General features: G+C 44.0%; 1 protein-coding gene across 1 annotated transcript; it reads left to right on the plus strand.

Moving 5' to 3' along the window:
- Positions 1 to 569: 569 nt before the first annotated feature.
- LOC147456754 (uncharacterized) lies at positions 570 to 827 on the plus strand. The gene has a single exon (XM_086515545.1). It carries the CDS (start codon positions 570 to 572, stop codon positions 825 to 827), a length of 258 nt encoding a protein of 85 aa, XP_086371671.1.
- Positions 828 to 12,408: the final 11,581 nt, after the last annotated feature.

Raw genomic sequence — 12,408 nt, forward strand, 5'->3', positions numbered from 1 at the left:
CTGCCATACGCAACGCTTTTTTAAAATTTTCCCAGCTGGTGCCCTTCACTCTATCTTAGTAAAAAAGAAACTCTCTGAAAGAGCGCACGCCGGCGCGCGCTCTTTCATAGAGTTTCTTTTTGACTAAGAGCCCCATCCCGCTGAGCGCCTGGAGGGACTCAAGGCGCTGCAACCACTTGCTAACGCGGTCTCGCCTATTAGCTACAGCGCAAGTTGGGGCTTGTAGAATGCCCTATAGATGCTGCAAGAAAGTGCTTCTGGACAGATTTTTACAGCGCAAGAAGGCTCTCACCAGCTACAGCAAGTGCAACGCACCTTTGGCCATGAAATAAGATGACTGCTTGCAATGCGCACACCTCCTGCTGGTTGGGTTTGCCACGCAACCAGTCAACCAATGATGCTTCCGTCAAGGCGCTTGAGAGTATCGGTGCCGCATGACCTCGTGGGCAGTATTTCGGGTGCAGTATGCAGGCCTTCTTCATGCGCTGGAAGCACTAGGTGGGACGAGGCTCAGAGAGAGAGAGAGAGAGAGAGAGAGAGAGAGAGAGAGAGAGAGAGAGACTACAGGGATGGCTTCTGGCAAGCGCATGGTCGAAGTGTTTCTAGTGCTGATGGTGGCGATGGTCGGACTGAGTGGTGTCGTAGCGCAGCCGCCTCCTCCAGCACTAGCTACAATGCACACCCTTGCTGAATCTGGTGCTGGCTTGCCATGCTCTGACTCTCTATGTGCGAAGCTTACCTTGCCCAACCTCTCGCTCACCACCTGCCCTGGCCTCAGCATCAACATCGCCCGCAACATCTTTGGCAACAACGAAAGCTACGTATGATCACCATCGCCTGCATCGATGTGCCTCGTCATGCACTTCTCTTCATTTATGGTCATTTGTAGTTAGATTCATGCATGCTGAAATCAAGTTCTCCATCATGCTAGCTCGCTCATGTACTACTTTTTTTGGCAAATTTGCATTGATTCTTCCTTCTTCTTTGAGAGAGAGAGAGAGAGAGAGAGAGAGAAGTGAGGGTTTCCCTGTGTGTTGTTAAAGCCATCCCATCTCGTCAGCACTTTCCTCTTTCGTTCGCAATCTGTGTAAAGTTGCCTCGCCATCGCCTCTACCTCTCTCTTTTGGTCCATGCAGTTGCTTTTCGGTACAGATCGTCCAACGCTCGGCTGTATCATGCAACCTTGTTGCTACAATATGGGGTATTGTACGTGCAAGTGCGAGCTTCGATCGCTCAACCCCAGCCAATCCCAATCCGTCTTCTTGCCATCGATGACGATCCTTCATCTTGCCATCGATCGGGATCTTGCCCCCGGTCTAGTGTGTGACTGCTCTGCGTTTTGCATGAGTTGATGAATAGATGAGCAAGAAAGTGCCCAAGGCCGAACTCAAAACCACTCTTGAGTCCCACCCCAAGCTCGAGCCTAGAGGTGGCGCTCAGATCCTCTATAGGGTCTCCTACAACATGGATCCCATCTTGCAAACCTCGGAGACCACGAGGCCTGACGCCCTCAAGCGAGTATGGGACTACATCAACGCTCACAAGCTCCATAGTAGTACTAAGAAATCGCAAATATTATGTGATCTTCCCCTTAAGAAGTCATTTGGATGAGACAATGTTAAGGTGTCAAAAGTGCTCAAGTACTTGAGTCCCCACTCGTCAAGAAAGGTTTGATGGGGTTGTCTGCTTTGTCTAAGCCAGTTTTCACCAGAAGACTTAAACTGCTGCGTTGGAGGAAAAAAAATGCCCATGTTGCCTGCTGACTCGTGTTTTAGGTCGAGCCATTATCTGATAGTTTATAGTTTAGCTTCTTTTTTATGTGACACATCCGTACGACAAGCTAGTCATCAGCATTGATTGAGTCATGCTGTAAATATCCACTTTCTAGCAAGACAATTTGAATGATTAGAAGATCCAGACCAATTAAAATTGTGATTGGAGGTCTGAATACTGAAATAGTTAATAGGAGTTTTGCTTATGACTTTCTAAGGATCCTCTATCCTCTTGACTAGCGCGCGCGCGCACACACACACACACACACACACACACACACACACACACACACACAGAGAGAGAGAGAGAGAGAGAGAGAGAGAGAGAGAGAGAGAGAGAGAGAGAGAGAGAGAGAGAGAGAGAGAGAGAGAGAGGATCCTACGAGGAAGTGTTCACCAAAACATTTTGTAGGAACAAATGGAAAAAAGAACATTGAATATCTTAACAAAAAAAGTTTGGATTTTTATTGAGTTTTACACTAAAATCCTCCAAATTTAGCCAATCTCCTTCAATGCCACCATTGATATATCAAAAGTCATTTAGTTTTTTTTCCTGATGGATACCACCATATCTCGAGTAGACACAAGCTCAAAACAGACTGAATTTGCTACAAACAAATTAGTATGCAAAGTCACTGCGATGACCTCCCCTCTTGTTGAAACTATCGTTCCAAATTTGAAGAAGGCTCTAGTACCACCTTTTAGGGTATGGCATGGCTTTGATCTTCATAGATTAGAGCCGAATTTGCCTCTTATAATTGGTGGGGGCATGAATATTCCACATGACCAAAGATGTAAAGCATATTCCGACGATGATGTGCCCATTGTGTGTGGATATGGCCTTCCTGACATTTGCCATATTTTTTCAAACAATGATTCAAAATGGAAAGGAGCAGCATCTTCAATCTTTGTGAAAAGAAGTTATTCAATTGATTTGAAGTTGTAAGATTTGTCAATATTTTATTTATTTTAACTTTTTTTCAATATGATAATGTTTTCTAAAAAATTTTTGATAACTATTAAAAAAAATTTTGGATTAAAATTATGATTAATTATTGATTGTTGTTTTTTTCAATATGTTATTTCTCGGAGGAATTGGTCAATTAAAAAGGGTGTCCTTGTATGTGATCACAATTTTCTTGTAGTAGGTAGAGCAGACGACATAGAAGGGACATTGGTGTGTAAATGAACTATTGAGTGTGAATAAATTTCTCTCAAATTTGCTGTGGGGGAGAGGAGCATTCTGTAATAAATCATCATACCAAAGTACTAGACGGAGCACATTGTTACTAAGGAAGCAATAAATTTTGAGCATTAAGTAACTTAGAGGAATTAGTCTATCAAATTATTAGCTCAAACATGTGAAGCCCAAGAGAAAATCAAGCCAAAGAAGTAGAAGTAGAGGAGATTAAGTTAAAGTAATAGAGATTGAGCTAGAGATCGATAATTTTTTCAAATGAAGTTACGAGATTTTTAACAAAACTTTGTTTAGTTTTTTTTTAATTCTTTTTTGATTGATATTTAAATGTTATCATTTTAAAATTTTTTATATTGTTTAGTACAATTTATATCATATACATTGAATATTTTAATAATCGCTCATTTCTAGTTGTATTTACTTTTTGCTCAGGTTTGTTTGTATTGTCTTTTAAAAGCTCTAGTATTTTTTGAGCCAACTGTGTATTAGTTTCTCTTAGTTTTTTCCATTATTGCATAACTCATTTCCCACCCAATACATGTGGCTATTGTACCCACTCTACATTCAGTACCTAACTTTAGTTGAATATCATACATACTATATATACAAATATGCATACATGTGCGTATGAATATCATACATGCATACAAATATTGTACCCACTCCACATTCAATACCTAACTTCGTATGAATATCATACATATATACATTTGTACAAATATGCATACAAATGCATATGTATATGGATTTATACATATGTTGACAAAAACATACACTTCACTATTTTCGTTGAATTTACCCAAAAATAAGATGAAACCCTTTTGTGTTGGAATAAATTTCCCTACTACTTTGATGTTTTATTTTAAGAGCCAACTAGAATTTTGAAACTCTCTTAGTTTTTGCCTATGTTCACCATTAAGGCTTGGCCATAACTTCATTTTCTCGACCCAATACATGTGGCTATTATAACCACTCCACATCCAGTACCTAACTTTGTATGAATATCATACATACATACACATATACAAATATGCATACATGTGCGTACGTGAAGGTTTCTAAGTTCGATGATGCCTCTTGTATAGGAGAAGGATGGGTAAGGAAGGGTGAGGGTCGTTTTCTCAACTGACCAATTTAGATTGACAACTCAAATAGAGGGACGTTTGAATTCTAACTTCGATGATGCCACTTGAAAAAGGTGATAACTCTCATGGTTCTTTGCATTGAGCGTTCACAACACGTAGCTTCGTTATTTGCAGCTCGTGTAGAGTATAATTTCTAATGTCTAAGAAACTTCAAAGCAAATCTAGCCTTGCATTTATCAACATGACACACTTCTTAGTTCTAAGAGAAAGATAGGGTGGTCATGTGTGATGAGTGTAGATGAGACAAAATAGGGAGCCAATACTTCTTACCAAGCCCACTTGTAGCATATGGATGCCATTAAATCTCTCTCTCTCTCTCTCTCTCTCTCTTTGTATGTGTGTGCATGTGTGTGTATGTGTCTAAATGTATGTATGTATGTATGTATATATATATATATATATAATATATATATATATATATGATCTACTCATTTGTCCATAAGAGTTTGACAAAAGAGTAGCTAAGCACACAAGAGATGACCTAAAGCCTACTTGTGTGTGTGTGTGTGTGTGTGTGTGTGTGTGAGAGAGAGAGAGAGAGAGAGAGAGAGAGAGAGAGATAGAGGACCTACTTGCTTACTAGAGAGAGAGAGAGAGAGAGAGAGAGAGAGAGACACTCATACAAATGTGAGCTAGAGCTCCAGACAGATACTAGTTTTTTGAGCAAGTGGAGTATATATATATGTATATACATGTGGTACATTTGGTACAAGGTTCAAAATGTGTGTACAAACACTTGCATGTACATTTGATCATAAAACATAAAAGACAACATGAATAAAAACCAATCTTTATTACCATAGTTTATACATTGTGGGCTTGGGAAGTAGGCATCCCATGTTCATCGTTATATGTATTGACCTAAAGCATGGAATCTTTGGAGATGGGGCTCCATCATCCATCTAGAATCATCAAAAGAATAATTCTTAAACTTAACAAAATACTTACAAAGGACCTTACAGTTCCATAGAAACTTATCTTCGTGTCTTAGAATAGCCTCAGGGTGCAAAATTTCTTCCATCTCTTCAAATTCAGGGGGTTCTTCTTCAAGGGGCTCCGTAGGAGGTGTTCCCTTGAAAGACTTTAGAAGGCTTACATGAAAGGCATTGTGGGTGCGCCAAGAAGCTGACAACCTTAGCCTATAAGCCGTCTCATTTATACGTTCCTAAATTTGAAAAGGACCATAATAGTGACGTGCTAACTTTGCGTAATACTTTTGATGACCTGAGTGCATGCCTTGCTAATCCTTTCCCATTGTTTTCCTTACACGGGCTTTGGAAAACTTGAGCAAACCCAATCATCTTCCTATGCTTATCAGCTGCTATCTTTTGTCTTAGCTGTGTTGCTTTTATGGCGTCTTTTATCTTCTCAAATGACGTTTGAAGATCATGCACATACTCATCAGCAGTGAAGATCTTTTGGTGCATCCTCAAAATAGGAGGAACTGAAAAAATGATGATGATAACCTACAGTTTATTGAAAACGGTGTTGTGGTCGCGTGATGCCGGTGAATGGCTGTCGGTACACTGATGTAGTACGTACGTCTTTTCAGGGTCCACCGGGGCATGCCTTCGGCGCCTTTGTTCTTTTTGTTGTCGGGGTCGCGTGATCCGGGTCGTCCTCCTTTGTTGTTGGCATCATAGTCGTAAAATTCCTCGTTTTTTGTATTTATGTGTGTGTGTGTGTGTGTGTGTATGAACAGGTGTGCGTATATGTGTATTCATATGTGTAATCGTGTGTGCGCGTGTATATGTATATGTGTGTGCGCATGCGTGTGTGGGAACGTGGGAACGGGGGTGGGTTATATATATATATATATATATATATATATATATTTATTATTTGGTTGGTTCCGTGGGGCAGGAAGGCGGGGAAGAGGGGGGGAAGGGGGGAGATGGAGTGAGAGAGAGAGAGACAGAGAGAGTGCGAGGTGGCGAGGGTGGGTATGTGTGTGTGTGTGTGTGTGTGTGTGTGTGTGTGTCTGTGTGTGTGTGTGTGTGTGTGTGTGTGTGTGTGTGTGTGTGTGTGTGTGGGGGTATTCGGGTGCGGTGCGCGGGCTGAAGGGATAGAGAGAGAGCATGGACGTGGCCGCTTGCGGGTTGGAGTGTGTACGCGAGCACGAGTGAGAGGGGGGGTGGGTGTTGAGGTGAGGGGGGGGGGGGTGTGAGAGGATAGGGGGTGGGTGTGGATGCTTCAAGCGGCACCTGTACAGGCTGAGGGGATAGAGAGAGAGCATGGGCGCAGGCGGGTCGATAGAGGGCGAAAAAACGGGGGGGGTGAGAGCTTAGTCAACAAAAAAAAAAGGGGGGGGGGTTCTATTAGATAGAGAGAGAGAGAGAGAGAGAGAGAGAGAGAGAGAGAGAGATGAGAGAGAGAGAGATGAGAGAGAGAGAGAGAGAGAGAGAGAGAGAGAGAGAGAGAGAGAGAGAGAGAGAGAGAGAGAGAGAGAGAGAGAGAGAGAGAGAGAGAGAGAGAGAGAGAGAGAGGATGGGTCCTAACGGCGGGTTTCCACCCTGGGATAAGGAGAGTGAGAGAGTGTGTGAGATGGCGAGGGAGGGTGAGAGAGGATAGGGGGTGGGTGATGGTTAAGGGAATTGAGAGAGAGAGAGATAGAGAGAGAATGGATTCCCTCCATGGCTTGTGGGACCGCACTACCAATAGAGAGAGAGCTAGTGGGAGGTGAGGATAGGGGGTGGGTGTTAGGCTGGTGGTCCGCCAGGTTTGGGGAAGAAATAGGGGGAGGGTATAAGGCCGAAGGGGTGTGGACGAGGTGAGATGGGGGGGCATAATAAGGCGGCCCGCGGGGCTAGAGTGTGGACGAGTAAGAGAGAGAGAGAGGGAGAATATTTGAAAGGGAGAGATGAAGAATATACAGTATCTGTGAAGGCCCGCCAGAGAGTGTGACAGGGCTATCAGCGTCTTATGCGCCTACCGGGCCGGGAGGTGATGCAGCAGTGGAGTAAGAGAGAGAGGGAATATGTGGCGGAGCCGAGCAGTAGAGAGAGAGAGAGGGGTTTGTCTTCTGGCGATAATGGAGGGGTGTGGCCATACTGGCGGCGCCCCGCTAGTGGTTAAGCTTAGAGGGGGGGGGGGGGAGGAGTGAATGGTAAAGAGGTTCTTTTTTAGTTTTTTTTTTCCCATTTCTCCTTGGTAATATGGCTTCCCTTCCTTAGGGTGTGGTTCTCACGGTCATGGTTTCAAAAACCAACCATCTTAGGGGTGGCTTCTGTTGTGTGTGGAGATTTAGCCATTTCTCACGGTCATTGGTATCAAAAAAAAACCGACCTCATTAGCCCTCCCATCTGGCTAGAGGCATTCATGCTTCTAGCCCTTCTTCTGCATCTTTAGTTGTGGAGTTAGAGGGTTCCTCCTCTTCTGGAACGTCTAGCATGAACTCTGGATCAAACCTAAGAAAATACATTTTCAGCCTCCATCCATTGACTCTGTTCTTGTGAATTCTCCCATCTGCTTCCATCAGTTTATAGTTGCTGTTGTCATAGCGCCTTTTGACAATGAATGGTCCTTCCCATCTGGGTTGAAATTTCTTGTCTTTTCTGGTGTCAAATCTGTTGTCATATCTCAGCACCATCATGCCCTTTTCCAAGCCATTTTCCTTAAGCCCTTGATTGAAGGTGAGCCAGCGTCGTTCTGCCTGCGTTTGTGTGTAGTGATTGATTGCTTCTTCCCTCTCTAGCTCGAGCCTCTCTAGATCTAGGATGCGGTTTCGGAGATTTACAATTGGGCACTGTATCTAGCTAGCCAAGACTCATAAGTTGGCTACCTGTACCTCAATGGGTAGAAGTGCCTCCTTTCCGTAAACTAGATGGAAAGGGGTGAAACCTAATGATGTTCGGAATGTTGTTCGGTAGGTCCATCGAGCGGCCATGAGATGTTTATCCCAGTCACCTGTGTGATTGTTCACCTGCTTTGTGATGATTTTGCAGATCATTCCGTTTACCTTCTTTACCAGACCATTGCACTGTGGATAGTATGGGGTGGAATGTCGGCGTGTGATGCCTAACTTTTTCATCAGTTCCCCCACCAGATCACCTCTGAAACTTGGTCCCCTATCTGATATTATCTCTAGAGGAGTGCCAAAACGGCAACAGATGTGCTCAAAAATGAATTTTGCTACCTCTTGGGCTGTAATGCAGGTGGTGGCTATTGCTTCTTCCCATCGGGTCATGTAATCTACTCCCACTATGATGTACAATTTTCCTGATTGGGACCTCGGTAAAGGACCAATTGCATCTATTCCCCATTTCTCAAATGGACCATACGAGATGATTGGAGTTTGTGGCTCATAGGTTAGTGTGCGATCACTTGCTACTTGACAAGCCTTGCATGTTTTACACCAATGGTGTACATCCCTGTTCAAGCTAGGCCAAGAGTATCCTGCTTGTAGAATCTTCCTACTGGTGATATCTAGGGCACAATGACCGCCGCAGATGCCATCATGGCAACTTGAAATTACCTCTGTGATCTCACTGGAGGTGGGCACTCGCCTGAGAACCTGATCCTTGCCCTTGCAATACAAGTGATCGTTTACAAGACGATATCTGGTAGCCTTCCTTACCAGCCACTGTTTCTGGCCTTTAGTGTACCCTTTTAGACATTCTCCTGTATCTAGAAAGCTGATGATATCAGGCATAGCATCACTACCTTGAAAGAGGGGTAGTTTTAGTTTGATTTCTCCTACGGGAACGTCTTGTATTCTTTCTTTGGCTAGAGCATCTGCCTCCCGATTTTCTGCTCTAGGGACATGAAATAATTTCACTTCTTCAAACTTCTTTAAAAGATCCTTAACTTGGCGTAGCTGACTAAGTAAGACCTGATTTTTACAATCCCAAGTGCCGTTTATCTGCCTTATCAAAAGCAAAGCATCGCCAAACACATTTAGGCGCTGAATTCCTTGTGAAATACACTGTCCAAACCCAAGAATTAGAGCTGCATATTATGCTTCGTTGTTGGAATGGGAGTGTAATAATTGCCCGATGGAAAATACCCTTTCGTGTTGCTCATTGAAAATGACTATGCCAGCTGCAGACTGGTCCACTGTTCTTTTGTATGCCCCTCAAAAAAAAGAGAGTGAGGTCCCTCTAGCTTAGGACTTTCTTCCCTTGGTGTCTCTTCACTTGCTTCCGGGTTGATCTTCAGCTTCTTCTCATACTGGCGATGAGTAAGAATTCCCACTAGACTAGCCCTGGTGGAGTTTTCCACTTGCATGGTGTAGTCAAACTCTTGAAATCTAATTAGCCACTTAGAGATTCTACATGAGACATCCATGTGTCGCATTACATATGGGAAAACCTCTTCCACGGTCAGGATTACAAAGGGTCTAGGCAGAAGATAGGAGCGGAACTTTGTGGTAGCAAACATTAGTGCGAGAACCATGTGTTCTACTGCTGTGAATCCCTTTTTTGATGGGGTCATGACACGACTAGAGAAGTAGATAGGACGCATGAAATAATTTTTAGGGTCCTTTTGCATTAGCACAGCTCCAAGTGTATCACTTCCTACACTAGGGTTCACATAGAATGTCTCGTCCCATTTGGGGGGTGAAATGGTGGGAAGCGTGGCTAGGATTTGCTTCACCTCAGTAAATTGCTGCTCATTTTCCTCACTGCATGAGAAGACGTCGCTCTGGGTGACTTGTTGTAGAGGAAGAACCACTTGAGATAGCAAGCGAATGAACCTGCTTAAGTATCTTACCTTCTGAAGGAAAGAAACTAGTTGCTTAGCTGTGGTGGGTGATGACAGAGATATCAAAGCTTGTATCTTGCTAGGGTCAGCCTCAATTCCTTTCGCTGAAATTACATAGCCAAGGAGAGTGACCTTGATCTCACCAATGTGACACTTATCCACGTTGAGTTGGCCACCCAAGGTTTGCAGCCTAGTTAAGCCATCATTGACCTTGCTTAAATGGAGGGCTCGTGAACTATAGATGCAAAAATCATGTATGAAAACCCGTATTGACGTTCCAAAGTAAGGTTGGAAAACAAAGGTCACATATTGTTGGAATGTGGCCGGAGCGTTGGTGAGGCCAAAAGGCATCACTCTATAAGCAAGTCATCCCCAAGGTGTGATGAAGGTTGTCTTCTTCTGGTCTTCTTCCGCAATACTGTGTAGCACTCGTGACCCACCACTTCATTGACAATTTCATCTTGGAATGGGAGGGAAAGTGATCCCTCTTTGTGGCTGCATTGAGAGGTTTATAGTCCACACAGACTCTCCACTTGCCATTCTTCTTTGGTGTGACTACTACTGGAGAGACCCATTCTGAGTCTTCGACAGGGTACTTCTTTGAGTAGTGCCTCTTGTTGGATTACTCCAAGACTTCTAAGCTTTTGCACTACGGGTTTACTGCCTTCCTTGAGCTTTATGTGGTGTTACACTACTGTGATTCCCATGATCTTATCATAGCCATCAATGAACAAAGTAGTGAAGTTACATGGCATGGAGACATACTCCTTCCTCTCCTCATCGGTTAACTCTTTTGAGAGCATCCGTTGTAGCTTACCTGCATCCTCTAAGGATTGCGTACTTGACGTGTCCTCTTGGTTTGTCAGGGGTGTTTCAGGTTGTGTCAAACTCTTTGGGTCTTTGAGGATGACCCCCATCACTTCGATGCTACTATCACTTTCTTCAGGTGTTGTTGTCTCTTCTCCTAAGGTAGACGAATAGTCGCTAGTGGACTCATCTTTTGAAGCCTCCAAAATCATGTTGCGTTGTTTCCCAGTCCTCATGTCGTAGAATATGGACTTTCCTTTAGCGTCCTTTATCTGAATCATTCCGGTTCTCCAGTCTTGCTTAGCTTCCATAGCCATAAGCCAAGGTCTCCCAAGAATGATGGGGTAGCCCTCCCCTTTGTGTGGCATGACAAAGATGTCTACCTCCACTTCTGTACTGAATTCTTTTACTTTGACCGCGTTCACAATGCCTACACATTTCACTTTCACATTATTTGCCATTTTGGCTCGGCAGGGTGCCCACCTACTTACCTCTAGCCCTAGATGGTGCATCATTGTTTCACTCATGATGCATATTTGCGCGCCGCCATCTATGTAGACGTTGGTGCAACCAAAGTTGGTCCGTGCTGGGAAGTGTACAACGCAGTGCTATGTATGCTGACAAGTGTATGGTAGAGGGCTAAAGCTAGTGTGGGAGACCTTAGTAGGAGAGTGGTAGCGGAAATGTATGCTTAAAGTGGTTTTTTAGGCCAAAGGGGCCTCCAAAGTGAGATAATGATGATGGCAGGTCAAGGTGTTTGAGATGCGAGAAATGTGCCCCGTAAGGTGGTATTCGAGATGCTCTAGAAGCTCGTCCAGATGGCTCGTCAAACGGGGCTTCGGTGTGAAAGATATGCCAGTCCGAAGTTAGAAGGCTTCGCAGGTCCCGACGGACAGGGCAGGTATAGACATGTGACCAAAATTGGGATCATTGGGTACGTGTGTAAAGCTCAAGTTGTAGAGCATGCTGGTCTTTTTGGTTTGCCATGTTTTGGCCTGTGGAATATTTGCAGGGGGGCGGGTATGTGCTCACCGGGCCGTGGTGGTAGACACACTGACAAGCATGTTTTTAGAGCTCATGAAGATTCTGGAAAATAGCATGCGATGTGGGGAGTTAGCCAAAATTGGTGACTCGCTGATCGGAGCCATGGGCATCGAGATGGACCTAGTTCAAGCTGACATGCAAGAATGGTGGTGGGAAGGGATCATTAGGTGGCTTCTTTGAATGTATTTTTCAAGGGCATCAAATGGTCAAAACAGGACAAAGCTCTTAGGATTTGGAGCAGGTAGCACGAGTTTCCGAGGTGGTTTGACAAAATGAATGTTTGGCAAACCCAAGTAAGTGGAGCGCCACGACCATGCGGGAAACGAATACAAAAAAACTATTTGGGGGTAAATTCAAAAGACAAAGGTTGGCTTAACACTTTAGTGGAGCAAGCTTCAATAAAGAAAGAGGTGGCTGGAAGGTGGCAGGAGTTTGGGAAAAGCAAAAGGGAAACTCAAAGGCTAAAGGGGGAAAAAAAAAAGGTAGTGGGAGAGTCCAAGGCACAATAGCACAGAGCGCCACTGGTGGGAATTGATTTAGCAAGTTTGAAAAAAGGGAGAAAAGAAAAGAGGGAAAAGGGAGCAGGGCTTCGAGATGGAGTTTTTTTTCTTGGGGAGGGAAAGAAAAGAGAATTGAGAAGGAAAAAGAAAGGGCTTCGTGCGTTCAACAATCGAGGTTGACACGCAAAGTGTAGTCCGTGATGTGGTTCGAAAGAGCGAAAGCCTTGCAAGAGAAGCAC

The sequence above is a fragment of the Adiantum capillus-veneris genome, chromosome 6, assembly GCF_014529385.1.
Source record: "Adiantum capillus-veneris isolate H3 chromosome 6, ASM1452938v2, whole genome shotgun sequence".
NCBI lineage: Eukaryota > Viridiplantae > Streptophyta > Polypodiopsida > Polypodiales > Pteridaceae > Adiantum > Adiantum capillus-veneris.